Raw genomic sequence first — 18,653 nt, 5'->3', positions numbered from 1 at the left:
CAGAACAGTGTATCTAGGATCAAGTCAAAATAAACTACAACAGTGTGGCTCACTGATGTGTTTTTAATAGTTTTTTGACAACAATGGAGCTCTATGACACAGAGGAATAAGCTAAACCAGGCTTTGTCTATACAGGCAATAGTTGGATCAACTCATTGTTGATTTTGCTCTTTCCATGGGGTTTGTTGACACTAACTATTATGTGAACTTATGAGACTTATCCTTTAAAATTAGCTGGCAGTTCACTCTGTGGTTGAGAATTTTAAAAGCTACTCTCTGGTTCTGAAGCCTCGACAGTACACAATCATACTTACTGTGAACAAGGGCAGACTGGAACAATTTGACTCAATCCCAGGCCACCTGGTTCATGTAAAACACCAGACCACTGATTTTGTAGGCTAACCCTATTTGTTGATGTAATGGCTACCAGACTAGTTATAAACTTTACCACTATTTTCATCTAGGAGGATAAATATCCACAGTACAAAACACAAAAATTTGGGCCTGACCAACAAATGTGAATACATTTTCAAATATTAATGTTTTTTAACCTTTTTAGCAACTGCTTGTTGTAGCAGCTCCTCTGAATAAGGGGCTAATTAAAATCACATGACTGCTCTCTGGTCTTCACTGTTTGGATAATGATTCTTTTCTTTGACTGACGGCCATTATCAAAAGCTGGCAGTGAGGCCGCACACACCTGTTAGCCTCTGCAGTTCAGCCAGTCAGCCTCGTGCTCAGGTGAGGCGCGTCAGCTCAGTCCTGCCCGCTGTATTATCGCTGGGGAAGTTGACTGTTCGTGGCCACAACGACCCAGGCCACCGGGACATGCGGACGGGCTGTGCAGCACTGCTTGTGACGGTAATACTGCATCTTTTCACAGTTAAAATCTTGATGGACAGACGGAAATGCTAATAAACCGCACGAAGAACTAGCTTAATCTGACGAGCTGTGTTTTAACAGAGATACACTTTATGTCAAGGAGTTATTTTTGTCGGCGACCGCCAGAGGTAGGTTGTTTCCTGTCCGTCTGTATGTCGGTCCGTCCATTTCTCCTGGAAACGATATTTCAATAAGCCTTGACAGAGATTCTTCAAATTTTGGCACAAACATTCACTTGGACTCAAGAACGAACTGATTAGACTTTGGTGGTCAAAGGTCAAAGGTCACGGTGACCCCAGAAAACACCTTTTAGCCATTACTCGAGACACTCAGCAATTATGATATAATTTCACATTATTGGTTAATATTTTACGTGACTCTGGATAAATAGGGATGTAACCTGAAAGTAGTCTTGAGTGGCAGAGGCAGACACAGTGAGGCGGTAAATCTAGTTGCCCTATTTTGCCCTTAAGTTTGGAGCATACCAAAACCAAGGACATCTGCAACTTTAAACGGGACTAAAAGAAGCTCTACTGCTCACTCAAATCTGCGGTATAGTTCCTCCTGTCAGCTCCACGCACAGTTAACACTCAGTTTTGTCCTTGCTTCCTATGAAATTGGTCCATGTGGACATACATAGTCCATATCCCACCAATCTGTCCCTGCACAATCTTTCAGTAAATCTCAACAGATACATCACTGCTTTAATTTGTTTTGCTTTCTCAATAGGTTTATTGTTGATGAACTTCCATACGCTGCCATTTCCCCTCTGACTAGAACAGGGAAATAAAACAACAGAAGTATTGTCCCCAGCAAGCACCAGCCAGGGGCAATCTGTCAGTGTTGACAGCCCTGTTTCTCTAATTCAATGCACATTATTAACTGAATGACAGTGCGATTCTGCAGAAAAGAAACAGAGGCATAAGTGAAGTTAATGCATCTTTATTTCATGCTTCTACTTTTCATAAGAAAGGACAAACTCAGTAGATTTTCATTCCCTTTTCATAATAAAGCATCATTCCTCTAGTGTTTCCTTCTTTCTCTCATTTACTTTCATATAGATTTATCTTTCAAAATATAATGAATCATCTACTCTTATGTACAAAGTTTCTCTACCATGTTTGACCTTCTGAAAATTATTCATCACATTAAAATGTTAAGTGAATTGAATACATTAACACTATTTAGATAAGATACATGTACAATTTGGTTTGTAATCTGGATATACTGCAAGCACTGGGAATATCTGCGATATTTGCTCAGCAACTTTTTACAGTTTAAATATCAAGACCACAGAGACTAGTGTACTCAAAAACAAAAACAAGGTTGCAATGTTGCTATTTAAAATATTAATATTTTCCCCAGTTTTTTTAAAATTGTTTTAATTATTTCACAGAGCTTGGTTTTAATAATAAATATAACTCACAACACAGTAGTCAAAAGGAAGCAATGAGGATCGAACAAGCAACCATTTCATCTTCATACCTTCAAACCAGCAGCTTCTGGTGTTAAATAAATACTGTACTTTAGAAAAACCCAAGAATCTTAGCTGTATGTCCACAATCAACGATATATAGTGACTTGATAGTTGTTTCAACCCAGCTGGACGTGCACTGTGTTGCAGGGATGTACTGTTGGAGTTGGTGAGGTGCTAGGAGCAGTCAAGGACCAGGACTGGGAGTTGGCGTGGAAGCGATGGCATGAACACAACAAACTGAGGATCCTCTGTGCTCCATCAGTAAACTTCCAGGTTAATGCCAATATGTGAGGGGTTAAGGTAGGAAAGGAAGTTCTGCAGCATAGATGAAAATAAGAAATATCAATCAGACATGCCGAAACCACCTTAAATACATAAATGAATATATTATACAGTCTTTATATGTAGATGTTTTGCTACATTCACGACTCCAGGGTTAACTAATCTGCAGGTTGCAAGGTTCAATGTATTTCTGAAATGAAAAGTTAACTTATTCTGCTGCTTGGGGATTAACTAACTTCAATGACAAATCACTACAGGGATTGCCTTTTGTGCTTCTCATTATCTTCCTCATCCTCAGCGGTCCCAAAGGGTCTAAATTGTTTGAGTTTGTGTCGCTTATGTTGTGGCCAGAAGTTGTTGCTTGGCAACACCGGGTGGCCTCATATGATTTGCTGTATGAGTGTTAAATTGAATTGCCGGGGGTCTGCCTCATCTGGACCCTGTTACTCTGTATCAACAAAGTCCCCAGGAGTGATGTATTGTGGTCACCGCTCACCTCTTTTTATTCTGGAGCTGCTTAGAAAAGACCGCAATCCTTAAGGTTTTCTTTGATGATGATGTCTGTCACAGCGTTGAACACAATCTCGACGTTCTTTGTGTCTGTGGCACAGGTCAAGTGGGAGTAGATTTCTTTGACACCCTTCTTCATGTTCAGTTCCAAGAACTGCGTCTTGATGTAGTTGCTGGCGTCGTCGTACGTGTTGGGGCCTGAGGACGAGATGCAAAGGTTCATGAATTTCGTTACAAAGAAAAACCCTGGTCCTTATATCAGTCCGTCTGTACGTGAAGCACTTTTGTCCTTCGGCTGACATGATGTAAGATTAATATAATTACTTGCGTCACATAATTGAATTAAGGGAACCACGCTGAGGCTCCCACAGTAAGCAGTTTGAATCTTACTTGAGCCATTTCATCTCAATCTTTCATTTTGACTGAGCAGTTTTGGTCACAAGTAAATTTGAATGTGTTGTTTATGTTTGCATCATAGTGACGTTCACTAGTTGGTTTGTTTTTAACACATTATCCTGTAATCGATAAGATAAGATATTCCTTTTATTAGTCCCACAGTTGGGAGATTTGACAGTACAAAGAAAGAAAAAACTGCAAAATGTCAGTACCAAGTGCGTAAAAAAAGATAAATAATATGTTCAATATAAAAAATGTAATAATATAATATGTACAATAACCTGGTTTAATCAGAACCTGACCTCCGTGTGGTCATTCCCTGCGCGTAGCCTGAGATTCCTACAGTGTGCAGCAGGTTTAACTCCTGTTGGTCTTACCATCATAGTCTGGGAAGCAGATACTCAGATGGACTTTCTTGATCTTCTCTTCAAAGAGATCCTTCTTGTTGAGGAAAAGCACGATGGAGGTCAGTGCAAAGAATCTGTGGTTGCAGATACTGTTGAATAGATGGAGGGACTCGTGCATGCGGTTCTGACAAGGACAGAAATGAACAGGGTGAGCGTCTAGCTGACAAGTCTTTTAAAAAAAAAAAAATCATGATCAGATAGTCGGGTCCCAACTCACCACTTCGTCGTCCTCTACGAGCACCATGTCGTATGCACTGAGAGCTCCGCAGAAGATGATGCAGGTCACACCCTCAAAACAATGGATCCACTTCTTTCTCTCTGACCTCTGGCCACCCACGTCAAACATCCTGTTCACCACAGAAAGTCAGAACAAGTTCAGCCAGGCAGCGTCCCCCAGGTGTCACGGTGCTGTAAGGTTCGGTTAGTTTTTTTTACTGGTGTCAGACTTTTGTTTAGTGTCTACCTGTGACTCACCTGAAGTGCAGCTCTTTGCAGGAGAACTGTTCTTCAATGATACCAGTTGTTTTGACTCGAGATCGCAGCACGTCCTGCTCAGTGGGGAGGTATTCAGGCTTGCAGATTCTGTCCATTTCATTGAGGTAGCTGAAGATGGCAGAACAAACAGCACACCAATCAGACTTCAGATGTGACATCCTCTTTATGTACATACACTAAGCTAGCTACATCTTTAGTTTGACATGTAACCCCGCTATTGCATCAGTTCCAGCAGTAGACGTGGACTCACTAGCCAGCAGAGTCGTTCAGTTGGTACTCAGCAGCTCTATCGAAGCCGGCCTGCACGCCAGAGTCTTTCCACAGCTTCTGGATGACGTCAGCCAACTCAGTGGGCATTGTGCCTTCCTCAATGGAGTCTGACAAGTTCTGCAGCTTCTGTGCATCTTCCTGTGGTTTCATGCAAACAGAGCAAAGGTCCATCAGATTACAGCGTGATTTTATGTTGTGAATATTAATCATTCAACAAGTTAATCATGTCTGATGTTCAGCTTTAAGTGTAACATGAGACCTGTCCAGTGGCTGAGCCAAAGCCAACGCCCAGCATCTCCATGCCTCTGATGATAGCCAGAGCAGACTGCAGGATGTTGCCGTAGATGATCGCTCTGAACTCCAACTGTTCCTCTTTTGTGTAACCACCTTGATGCAGAATCCTGTGCACAAGTAGAAGTGCAGAGGGAAAAGAGTTTCAGTTTCAGGAAAAAGCTTTGTCAAACTTTGTTGCATTAATCCTCTCCTAGGCTGAGCTGGTGGGCATTTTTTATTTAGAATACAGATTGCCCTTCATGTAAAAAGTCTTGGTCATACACTGTAGAAAATGACCTGAATATCCAGTGGCTCTGGGGCTCACAGTGCCACCATGTGGTGTGTTTCTGACCTCACTCAGCTCCTGTTGCCAGAGTGAAACTAACTGCACAAAACAAGTGCTGACAAATCAGAGTAAGCGGATGTTTGCACTGTTGACCTTTTGTAAAAGGCATCACCGCAAGTGAACAGACAGAGATGAGCAAGGCTTTGGCCTGCTGGCTTTACGTCTGACCAATGAGATTAAATGACCCTTAATCTGCACTGTGATTCCTCAGCGGTGACATGGTGTGTGGATGACACAAAATAGGTATTTTAGCAGCCGTTTGAATACTTACTTCATTTGTTTTACAATGGTGCTTTTCCCTGACTCACCAGCACCTGGAAGAGAAGGCAAAGTTTAGCACCAACACTGCACCTGCTGTGTTTCTCTGTCATGCCATCGAGTAAAGACACATTGTGGTTATAGGCAGCCAAAGAATGTGCTTTGATGATACAAACAATTTAAAGGAGCAGTCTGGCCAAAATAGAAAATAATAGTCTTTCATTTGACTCAGAGTTGCATAGTTTCTTCTTTTTTTTTTCTGAGCTTTTGAGATTTTTTGCCTTCACCACAAGAGAATAAAATCACATTTGGTTTGTGCAACACAAAGGGCCAAAGAGCTGCAACAGAACAACTCATCAGTAACATCATGACAAAGCTATTCAACAAAATCCACTGTAAAGCAACTGTCCACGCATCTCCATGCAAATGGATGTGTGTCAACGTAAGACTTCCTCTTTCCTGTCCTGGCCAAATCTAAATGGACATAAAATATCACCTGTGACAAAGAGACATAAAAAGACAGAAAACAGACAAAATATATGTGAGAGAGTGAGATGTGCAGCAGATGTCAGCAGCTACAGTCCAGGAGACGTGTTGTCTGTGGAGGTGGAGAGGACAGATTCAAATAACATGCACATTCATTTCTGTTAATAAGCCACAGTTTCAGCTGGTCGTGAAATGATGGTGTTCATGAAGTTCTCTGAAGTGTTATGGTTCCTGGTTTACTGTGAAGCCTTGTGTTACTTCATTAGAGGACACTAAACTGGCTCAAGAGGAACAACAAACTCTAACAAAACTATGTTTATCATTTCTGAGCAACAAAGCTTTCAAATTCGGTTTTCTGTAAATGATGTCAGATGATTTACATTTTTTTTTTTATACACAAATTCCACAAATGAGCTCCAGTGTTTTTGGTAAACATCTCCAACCTTTGGCTAATCACAATCCAGATAGGAGGAGAAACATGTTTTATTTTTAGGGGAACAGCTCTTCTGAATGAAATTACCATTGTACAGATATATGTGTATATGTAATGTGGATCGTCCTTAAATGTACAGTTGAGGTGACACAATTGGATGTTCTGGCTAAAGCTTGCAGGCAGATCAGGCTCTGTGCAGCACTGTAAGCTAACTGAGGCCAGAAGGAATTTATCACGTCACAGAGCAACCAAAGCTGGTGTCCTGCTCACTGGAGCTACATTAAGCTCCAGCCTTAGACTTACTGCTGAGCATTTAAAGACTTCAAGCCGTCACTCATGTGGCCCCGTCCAACCCTCTCAGCAGTCATTAGTGAGTCATTAACAGGTTTGTTTTCCTAATTTGTGATGAGGTAGTGAAGGTGGTATCGTGCCTGTTTTAAAATTGGTTTCCCTCAGCTGTGACGATGAAAGGAAGCGCGCCTTCATCCCCTCTGAGAGTTACTCTTTCACCCAGTGCTCATTAGCGAGTGGGTCTTTAGCCTTTGCAGTGACATTAAATCTGGGTTTTAAAGGCGAGCCCTATATCCGTGTTTATCCTGCACAGGATACAGGAGATACTGTAGAAGTTACAGGTTACAACATCATATTTAAAAACATTTGATGAACTTTTATACATGTGGTTTTATAGGCTAACCTTCTGAGTTATTTTAGGTGAGTGAGCATTGAGTAACATTGAGTGTAATCACATTTATTTCACTTTAGCACATATTTTATGCTGATATTTGATATTTAGCTCCTCTTTTACTCCATATTCACATAATATTTATACTGCATGAGCAGCTCTGCAAACATAAACTCTGACAGGAATAAATAAGACTTTGATGACTTGGTATGGAGCTCTCATCAGCAAGGAAAAATGCCTACCTATGAAAATGCGGAATTTAACTCACTGAGACGGTGCATTTTGCAGACAGAACCAATTTTTCATTTATAATATGCAAACACCAGCAAAAAATATTATTTGAGCCACACACTCACACTCTCAGGTAACACAGTGAGAACAGTGAAGGACTGCGCTTTTTTCACTTGCGATCTAATTGTCAGATTTCATAGAGACATAAAGGGGGAGACTCGCAGGCCAGCAGTTGTGTATACATTTAGGCCTCTCTGCTATATTTTCTTGAAGGAGAGCTGTTTGCATATTGAATAAATATTCTGAGAAGTGTGACACTTATGAAGAGACGTTGAATGTTTTCACATCTGCGCTCACGGAGCAAACCACTAAAACCAGCTGCAAACATGCTGCTTTCACATAAGCACCTGCAGATTATTTTTTTCACTGTTTCCTTCAGAGCCCCCAAGATGGCGCTCTTCTTGTTTATTTACTGATTCACTTTGATTTGATTTGATTCACTGGTTACTGCTGGAGGATCAACTCTGTAAATCTAATGGAAGTAGATTTGACATCTGTGAAAAGTGTTTTAGACACTAGTTTCATAGATGAGACTTTCAAAATTCAATAAGTGCTTTTATAAGCTGCAGTCATTTATGTTTTTTGTAGTAAACAGTTTTATGCATTAAATACTTGATTTACATCCATCACCAGTGCAACAGCACAGATTGATTATTTACATACAAACTTATTTTCTTGTTTTTCCCGGACTTTCATCTGACAATAATTTTCTGTTTTCTCATTTCTCTTTATGTTTATAACGACACAAATCTGACTCTTACATAAATTCAACACTCACTTTTAATTCTCTTTGTTTAACATAGTCTCCTGGAGTCTCATCAAAATGTCCACTGTTCTGTGACAATAAAACACATTTTATAGTTTATTCGCAAGTTGAGGGATCAACAAAGACCTCACCAAGTGGATCTGCACTAAACCAGTTAGCTAATCGGATTGACATATCGCTGCTGTGCTGTGATTCATTTAGACCAAAGGTTATGATCTTTTAAGCACAGGTGTCCTTCCATTGAAATTGAAAAGTAACTCTTGATTTTAAGATGCGGCCAAGAAAATATCGGTACATCTTGTCACAATTTTTTTTTTTTCAAATTTAGTATATTTGTCACATATTAAAAACAAGTTTCCACTGCCTTCATGTTTGCAGCCTTTGAGTACCTTTTAAGTTTGGCAGTTTTAGAAATAACTCAAAAACAAAAACACAACCTCAAGCTAAACAAGCTCACGTCTGTGCAGTATAAATATTGTGCACAAGTCCTTCACATGAAAGTCTCCTACTAAAGTTTAGCTTTTAGCACACTTTGCGGATTAGCAAAATAATTCTTATAATGTTCTATATTGTAAACATATATTCTCACAAAATATTCCTTTATCTCCATCTCAGATTTGTGTAACTGCTCAACCTGCCAACGTGTCTCTTAGCGCTCCCTCTGCTCTCTATCTCACTAATGCCCTTTGACTTTTGCACAAGCTTAAACAGTCCTCCCATGTTTCTAATGAACTAATGCAGGTTTCATCCAGAAACAAATCATCTGCTCAGCCTGTAAATCCTGTGAGCATGCCATATCTTAAATCTAACTAAGGAGTGAGCAGATGTGCCAGAGCAGCTGAACACCACTTCAGATGGCTTATATCCAAGATTTAAGGAGCATGTAGCAAATGAGCCACTAAAAACTCAGAATGAGACATGCATCCATTACCTGAGGATTACAAGGTTATTCATTTTTTTTTCCAAGTTGGTAAAGATTTGTAACATAAATTAACTCTCATCCTGAAAGCAGTTGCTCACATTTCAGGGAGCAATGAAAGGTGATGCTCTTCCCTAGATATGAGTCATGTTTTTTTTACCTGTGCATCTTAACCATCAGTTACACTTGTTGACTGTTGGCAGACGTCAAAATTCCTGTTCTAATTTGCAGACCTGAACCTCCACAGAAGGTTTTGTTCAGTCAGAGTTTGTTCAGTAGAGTTTGCAAACTACTGAATCTTTTCAAAGTAAAACCTGTCACTCTGAGCTCTTTGCATCAAACTTGGTGCAACAAGAATATTCACAAGTCTACTTACCAAGCAATAATAGCTTGACAGTTTTAGAGTCCTTATCAGCATCTTCTTGGAGTTGTTTTTCCAACTCCTTAGACTTTTTGTCCTCGGCGCTTGCTCCCGCACCCATGCTTTCTTCCTCCGCAAACTCAAGATCCTCAAGGATGGAAATTTTGACGGTTCTCTGTGAGTAGCCGCTGAGAATCTGTGTCCAGCACTAATCGTGCTGAAAGGAGATTTCCGAGCGGAAGGGGATTGGGAGGGAGGTGCTTGAGCCTTCCTGGCTACGTTGGCCTCTTTCGATTAGATGATCAGATGGGAACCTCTCAAGGATCAAATCAATGCAGCAGCTCTGTTAAAGAGCCACACTTTAATTCCCTCTGCTTAAACCCCTGACTTAGGAGGTGCCTCTTCCTGATTGGCCAGCCAATCCAATTAGCTTAACAAGGGCAATAGTGAATGATGTAAAGAAAAGGAGAAAATAAACACACTCACAAACGTGGGCACAGTGAGAGTCATTGATATCAATCGCTTTTCCATTTGGAATTAATTGATAGGATTTGGCTGTGTGTATGCATATACATAAAATGTGTGTATGTGTGTACATAGTATCCACTCTAGTGTGTGTGTGTGTGTGTGTAAATAAATATATACAGGCACTGTATATATATGTGCAGTGCCTGGAGTCAAAACTTTGTCCATTTTAATACATCTGTGGTTTGGGCTCAGGAGCTGCCACTCTGTTTGCTGCCTACTGGACTCTTGACTTCAGTGTCAGTCACATGGACGAAGCATGGAGGGAGGAATTAAGGTCTCATAAACTTCTTATAGTTAAGACGTTTAAATCCCAGGTGGTGTGTTGCCTGCTAAATAAAGCAACTGTCACTGCACTGCAGTGTGCAGCAGGGGGGGGGGGGGTCTCAGTGATGACATGACCTAAATGTGTTTCCTAAGTTACATCATCTTGGAGGAGTTTGAAAACCTGATCTAAAAAATATTCCTGTTTTCAGTCAGACTAGGTTTAATGACATGAAGCATGTTGTTGCAGGATTGGACAACATGCTTGATGGGTGGCGGTCAGTGGGCCTTGTGTCCAGGACGTTCCTGCCCTGCATGTTGGAGGACTTAAACTGAGATTTGACTGTATCTGATGTTGCTATTTCAGTCAGAATACAGCTTACTGCTCTATATTTTAGGAAACTAACTGCGTCAGAGTCTTTACAAAGTGCAGTTTGGTTCAGTTTAGAAACTTTAATGTCCAAAAAAAGCATTTGCATTTTCTGCATTTGGAGCATCACTTTCAGGTGGTTTTCATGCAACGTAGTAATTAGGCTTTGTGATATTACATTGTTTGTGTATTTATTGCTTTGCAGATGCGTGAGGACATGACTGATCATTTGTGGTTACTGAACATTTACAGTAATTCAAAAACATTTTATTTCAGGGACGAGTTTTACGTATTTTAGGAGAAAAATGTGTTAAATACTCAGCATGGTTAACTGTTGTTGCAAGCTTTATTTCAGTAATAATCCTGAATGATTCCAAACTCTGATACCAGTTTCTCTTGAAGTCTGTTAGATGATTTCAGTAAAGTTCAGAATAAGATATTTCAGCCTGGTCGGTAGTGCTGGTCCAGTCTTCATTTTATTCACAGATTACACTAATGTTGGTCAGACTGTTTCCCCAAAATAAAGACTGACTCATTTTAAGACCAAAACATCAGACGCCTTACCCCCAGGCTAACTCAGGTCTTCGTCCAATGTTACCATGGAAACAATCAATGACACCTGCGCTGACCAGTAGCACCCAGAAACAAAAAACAGGAAAGCATGGCTCATAATTTGTGGTTTGCTTCCAAAAGACAAACATTTTCTGCTGGAGTAAATGGAGCTGAGCGGTTGGATGCAGCTCCTTGGTGGGCCTTTTCTTTTATTTTGAAAAAAGTCTTAATTTACCCAGAATACTGCTTTGTCTATCTGAAGTCTGACAATTTGCTCTATCTAAGCCACAGTCGAAGTCTGTCTTCGTGAAACCGGCTCCAGTAGATTAAAGGGACAGGACTTTAAAATAACAATGTATGCTTTATTTCTACAAGTGCTCTGTTGCCTACAGGTGTAGCTTCACCTTGAAAATAGGCACATGAGCTTGATACAGAGATAAATGTCAACTCATGACGCTCCAGTCAAGTTTCTTCCAGCAAAATATCCTCATGTTTTTATGGAGTGAGGCTAGTACAGCTAATGGTACATCCACATGTGAGCATAAATTGCTAAAAAAAAATAGGCTGTGGAAATGCAGATGACACAGTTTTAAACCTGTATCATGGTGTACGATGTGACTTCAACACAATGTGATTTTATTTCAACTACGACAAGTCTTTATAGTTTCAACATATGGAATTGTGTTGTGTGAGTTTATGGCTCCAAGCGTGTTGACATAAAAGTACCTGCTAATGATGATATGAATCAGTGTAATTGTTTCATGTGTCATGGTGATTGTGGTGGAAATTCGGTAGCTGCCTCACGTCCAAATGAAGCAGTTGTGTTCATCTCGTGCAGTACATCAGTGGCGGTGTAGTGGTACAGGGTCTTCACCCAGCAGCTGTGGGACCGCACAGTCATCTACACCCATAATGCTTTTTCCTCAAATAAAACTCTTGTAAAGACAAACCAGCACTGCTCCACCTAATCTAGACATGAATACTTGGACATTTAAAGTTTTTTGTAAACGTTGTATAATGGTACGGTCTGTGTGTGTGTGTTGTGGATGGAACAGGTTAAACAGAACTTGGATCTGCCCTTCAACCAGCCAGACAGTCCAAGATCATGTTTAGTGACGTCAGGGTCAAATAGGCTCAGCGGGAAGCTAAAGGATTGACAGACTGGAACCTCTGAGGAAGAAAAAGTGTGACACGTGGATGATGGTGAAAATCTGGTGGGGGGCTATTTTAAGGAAGTTTAACACAGGCATGATTAAATTAAAAAATTAAACAGCCTAACAAACTTAAAAAATTAAAGAGGAACTCTAATCATGAACTTGGCTTATTAGTCATGTATACTACATCTACAATCAATGCATTAAAAAAAAAAAAAAATCATCACTTTCACTTTCATACTGCCTCATAGCACCGAGTCAGAGCCCAGTTCTGTCCTGAGATAACTAGCGTCACAATCAAGTCACTCTGCCTACATGTGGTGCTAATGGCCTGGGGCAGAGGGCTCCAGGTCTAAATCCCAGAACACTTCCAAGCAGGCTAATCACAGCAGCACATCTAGCGGTGGCAGCCAATCCCATTAGGGGGTGGATGGCGTAGCCCCGCTTTGTGCTCAGCCCCTGCGTCTCTGATCTGTTGACGAGATTAACCACAGAGCCTCAGATCAGCCCGAGAGGCAGGGGCTTAGCATGTCATCTTTTTGGGTGATGGGTGCAGTGGAGAGCAGGAGACCGAACATGGACGACTCACTTTTCTACATAATGGTGTAGAGGATGAAACAAAAATACAGCTTTACTTTACTACTACATTATTTTGTCAAGATGGAGGCTCACTTATGTTTCATCAGCAACATCAGCTAAACACCAGCTGTTTTTGACCAGTCAGCAGTTGTTTATGAGTCATGAATACACTAGATGGGGCTTTATACACAAGATCCTGCTTTCATTTCAGTCTTGTAGCAAATCTTTGCACAAACGTGCAAACAAACCATGACAGGAGCGAACTAAGGTCATTTGTGTTTGATAGATAAAGATGAATCGTCTGGACTTTCTTGAGTGTGATTTGTGGTGGTGTGTAGCTCTAAATCCTCCGCAGACTCAGTTACAGCAGGTTCCCACTCACTGATGAGCTCATGTGCTTTAGGCTGCAAGCTTTTCCACATGTCTGCAAAATAAATAAAGTGTCCTCCCACTGATGATGCATGGGGGAACCTTGGTAACACCATACTGCAGCGTCTTACACAAAACATCTTGTAACTCCATCACACATCTACCATTATCTAATTATAAAGAATGACTTTTATATAAAAAAAAAATCCTTCCTTATATTTCTGATGCATTGATTTATCTACTAATTTGTGTATCAGTCGATTCTAAATATGTATCACCCACTTTAGATATAATAAAGTCAACGCAAATAATCAATTTATATGTGTACGTAAAATGTGAACTGTGTAAATATAACCTTCCCTGAAAGACAACAGATAAATGGTTGATTTTGAGCATTTTTAATTCTAGTTTTCTGTAATTTTCTTTCAATTATGCATCATATGTGGCAACAGAGACTTTTCTAATACATTATCTATCTTTATTTGGAGTGAATTCCCTCGGGATTCCTGAGCTAAAATCAGGGAATAAAATCCAAAACGTAAGAAGAATTGGGATCTGAAAAAAAATACAAATATAGAAAAAGCACTTAAAAGCAGTTAAAAATAGATTTATACTCTTTTACCTTATTTATGTAAAACAAAATCTTAAGCTTTTGTTTGCATTATTTCTGGGTGAAAATCAGGGGACAAAAGTCAAAAATGAAGAAGAATGGAGATGAGACAAATTGCTGATATTGGGGAATAAAGAAACCAGAAACTAAAAGTTTGCCATAAAAGGAAAATGAAAAGCTGAAAATACACACATTTATTTATTTGCGATTTTTGTGTGTGTGTTATTCAGCATAAACTGGTGGCGTCAGATCACACCTTCCAAATGTCAAATCCTCACTTGAACTTTCCATCATGTTTCTTTTTTTTCAACTCCCTGTGTTCCTCCATGGTCCTCCCACAAGCCCAAACATGTCGTCAGTGTAGTGTGTGTGTGTGTGTGTGTGTGTGTGTGTGTGTGTGTGTCCTGTGCTGACTTGACCTATACGAAGTGTCCACCCCCACCGTGAAAGTAAAAGCAAGATAATCTGAATTGTCTCCTGATACTCTCGTCAGTGGCTGCTTGTATAGAGGTGTCGCATATTTTTCTGCAGTTGACGAAGGATTAACCACAAACAGATTAACTTTAGAGTCAGTGAGTATAAAAAACTTCAGGGGAATTTATTCATGGATACAGAACGCCACGTTCCAAGTTTCCATTCATCTGTTTAGTCCTCCATTACCTGTCTGATACAGCAGCGGTTTACTCATCCTTAGCTGTCTGCGGCCACAGCACCTGTTCTGTTCACCTGCACATCCGTCTCCCATCTGCTCCAAAAATCTCCTCAGGGAGGAGACGCTGTCACTCGTCATCAGCGTCAGCGCTCCTGCAAAACACCACCACCACCACCAGCACCACCTGCCTCACTCTCACTGACCATGCTTTTCATTTTAACAAACATTCGACTGGTACATCTGTTTGTCTTGTTGAATGGAGGTTCCACATATCCACAGTTTGTGCCTCTCGTTTGTTATCATGACATTTGAATCTCAGAGCAGAGCATCTGATTTTCAGCCAGTGTTTGAAGGTAATGAATGAGTAATGGTCTGAATATGGAGGAATGCATTTAAGACATTTGCACAGATTGTATGACTATAAATAAACCAAAACCAAACCAAACCAAACCAAATATTATATGGCTTAGATTGTCCCACTATAGGTTTGCATGTGGGGTGAGTGTTTAATGTTTCAAGGGATTTACAAAGCTGACATGAACAATAATTCTCAGAGAAAATACTGAAGTCCTTGAATGTGTTCATTATTTATCATTATTTTATAGTGACAAGGATTGTTTAGAGTCAGGCTTTTAGCTGGATAAACATTTTTCCATCTCCTGTTAAGACTTTGGAACCGCACTGACTTTCACTTTTCTATAAAACCCTTTTCCTTGTCATTCTGGTTCTGACCATGTGAGGCATAGTCACAGCATCACTCATTACTCCATATGCTATGACTGTGTTAACTGTGTTCACGGGGAAATCGTTATCTTTTCTCTTTTTAAAACCATTAGGATCAATGCATTTCTCGGGCTTCCTTGAACACTTTGCACACTTTAATCTTTGCTGTGGTTTATTGCGTTATTGTGTCCCGCCCATGTAGACACTAAAGACATAGTTGCAGTGGTGAAGCGTGTGTCAGAATAGATTCTTCCTGTAACCCTGGTTTCATGGTTGGGAGCGTTCTCCAGTCTCTCTGGGCTGTGGGTGACAAGCGGGCTACAATTTTCTTTAAACTGTCTTCTTTAATCACCAACAACACGGCAGGACAGTTGACCCAACTTTATTCTGCTCTCTTACCAAGACATGTGCAACTCATAGACTGTCACACTCACACCTGTCCCCCTGAAACAATGGCAGGTGGGAACCAGAAGTGCTCCACACTAAAGGGGTTGTTAATAACCAACTTAAATGTTACACTTACAAATGATATATATGAAATAATAAGGTACTGCAAATGATAATGAAATCATATAATAAACTCAATGAAGTCATATTAACTAACGATATAATAAACTCAAATGATATTGCACCACTTAATATACAACACAAATTAATATGGTAAACTTATAATTAAAATAACGTAACAACAATTAAGGTTACATTACATTACACTGCAAACAAAACTGTCCAAAGCTCAACAAATAAGAATGCTAAAAAAAAGAAAAAAAAGTTCCTTTCTGAAAAACAGCAAATCATCCATCATCATCACTTAATGAACAACAAACCACAGTAAATAACATCACATCACAAAGTCCTTTCTCTTCAGGGGGACCTTTAAAGCTGCCTGTTTCTATAGCTCACTGTAATGTGCAGGAACATAACTGCACACAGATCTCTGAGTAAAGTCTGCTTCACACGGACACTCTACTCTTTTGTTTGTATTGTTTTACTATAACCTGTTTTTAAAAATGAAATAAATTCATTCATGCAGTGTACCCTACAGTACACACTCTGTGCTCTTACAATGCTTTTTATAGGGTTTGTGTATCGTTGATGTAAACATGTTTATTTACCTCCGTTAGCTTTATGCCGCCATCTTCATGATGTCACTGAACGGCTTATCACTGAGATTTACAGGCTTCAGTGTGGTGCCGTGCTGCAGTCACTTTCACTACTTCCCCAAAATTACCACAAGAGGGCGTCGGCTGCACAGTGTACACACCTCTGCCAGGGCCATCTGTTTACAACCAGTTTAGCATTTTACATATTCAAAAGTTGAGGGTGGCACATGGTACGTGCTCCTGCTGTGCCCTTCTACTGTAGCCGGCCCAACCAAAGAAAACATTTCATGACAATCTATTAGATTGATTTATTTCAGGAGCCTAATTCCTGGTTTATGAGGAGGGACGTTCAGGCACTGATTTGATGATAAATCACATCCATTCTGCAGAAACTGACATACAGCAGCAACGCGGCTCAGAGTCATCCAGAGTACCCGTTTTCCCGATGGATAAATTGACTTGTGTTTTTTGTTGTTGTGCTCTGTTGGTACTGTCTCAATAAAAGTCAGATGAGGAGGATAGGTCGTTGTAGTTCTAGTGACCAAAGTTTCACTAGTTTTCCTTGCAAAGACTGTGATTGCTCCCTAAATCACAAAAAGATGGTAATAACATACATTTATGAAACCAGATGAACAGATATCCTCCATCATTTAAATGAATTCAGACAATTATTAAGACCAAGAGTGTTTATGGGCCCTGTCAGAAAAAGCAGGCTCTCCTTTAACCTTTTAAAGCCTGCTGGTTTGAACCTGATCTTCAACCATTTGCATATGTACATATAATAAGCTTATAACAGAAGAACTGTAAGGCTAAAATTCACTTATGAGACCTCATTTGAAAGGTAACGTATTCTAGTTTCTGAAAATGTGCTTGTTTTGCATGTGACTACAATCCAACCTAAACTACATCAGCTCACACATGTTTTTTTTTTTTTCAGTCCTCGACTGTAAAAGAAAACAAAGTCATATTTGATAACTACCAACAGGATATACTTTATACAAGAACAATGAAAAGCTCCAAATTACTTCTACATCTTGTCAAAAGCTCCTCTGTGAAGCTTCGAGGCTTCTAGGCCTAATAGTTTAGTTTAAGAAGTTTTGACTTAATACTGAACATTGCAAAATAAAACCAGTGCCTCTTAATCTGTGCCTCAGTAACGTATCTTTAAATGTAAGGTAGCTATCAAAAGTGTCGGACAGATTTTTTATTTTTTTTTAAATGATCTACTTGAAAGATATGTCAGAAAATAGTTTTTCCTTTCACTAGTGTCCGCCACTGATCATTCAGAGGTCAGGGTCAACTACACATCAGGTGTAAACAGTGGTTTAAAGGATGACCTTGCATTTAAAGGCATCTATGGTCAACATGCCTCCCTGCTTGAATCACAAACACCACACAAACATTTGATTCTGTAAATGCAAAAAATGACATTTTACAACTGCACCTGGCACTGAAAGTATTTGATTGGTTATTTGAGTTAACATCTGCAACACTGCATGAGGGCTGGTCCTCTCCATGGTCTCACCTCGCTCAAATAGAGTTAGCATACCTGCACTTACCGAGGTGGCCCAGCAGCATTTTGATAAATGGCACATAAATGTAATATTATGACTTGATTAAAATTTTATGAAATGTTATATCTGTTTACAGCTACATCTATTGTGTGTTATAAACCATTTATTAAATGTTTGCATGCAGCTAATAAATGCTAGATGTAAAGATATTTTAGTGTTTTTGTATTTAAACTTTTTAGTTTATGCAGTAGACTTGATTACTATTATTATTATTATTATTATTATTATTATTATTATCTTTATTATTACGTAACCACAACTTCTCTCCCCTCTGGTTTGCCCACACAGATTTGTGGTTGTCATGGCAACAGCAGAACTGTGCGCTGCTGCTGCTGTGTGTTTTGCACCCTGTGTGTATGTGTGTTTTTGTGTCTTTTGCATGTGTGTTTGTGCGTGGCACGAGCCTCTACATAACCCCCCCGCCCCCCCCCCATACCTCCATCAGCGCTGCAGCTCAGGCACGGGAGCCTTTGGGAGGGGGCGGGGCTTGTTTCGCTGCAGAGGGATGCTCTGCAGCCCCACGCTGGACCAACCACTTTGGAAATCTCTGCTCACAGGCACGTAGCACACACACACACACATATACACACATATATACACACATACACAGATTTACGCTGACTGCAATCAAACCCCCTCAAGCT

The 18,653-nt window shown here is 40.0% G+C and overlaps 1 protein-coding gene across 1 annotated transcript; it reads right to left on the bottom strand.

The window, feature by feature from the left end:
- Positions 1–1,808: 1,808 nt before the first annotated feature.
- On the bottom strand, positions 1,809–9,854 carry LOC111218977 (guanine nucleotide-binding protein G(t) subunit alpha-2-like). The gene is made up of 9 exons (XM_022741490.1): positions 9,550–9,854; positions 5,610–5,652; positions 4,979–5,120; positions 4,700–4,857; positions 4,429–4,557; positions 4,172–4,301; positions 3,925–4,078; positions 3,138–3,349; positions 1,809–2,674 (listed from the first exon to the last, which is right to left on the bottom strand). Exons 1-8 carry the CDS (start codon positions 9,653–9,655, stop codon positions 3,159–3,161), a joined length of 1,053 nt encoding a protein of 350 aa, XP_022597211.1. The 5' UTR covers positions 9,656–9,854; the 3' UTR covers positions 1,809–2,674; positions 3,138–3,158.
- Between the last annotated feature and the right edge of the window lie 8,799 nt (positions 9,855–18,653).

Source organism: Seriola dumerili, unplaced genomic scaffold, assembly GCF_002260705.1.
Source record: "Seriola dumerili isolate Sdu_G_001 unplaced genomic scaffold, Sdu_1.0 BDQW01000056.1, whole genome shotgun sequence".
Classification (NCBI taxonomy): Eukaryota; Metazoa; Chordata; class Actinopteri; order Carangiformes; family Carangidae; genus Seriola; species Seriola dumerili.
The sequence above is the reverse complement of the archived record's forward strand: the minus strand, read 5'-3'. Positions and strand labels throughout refer to the sequence as shown.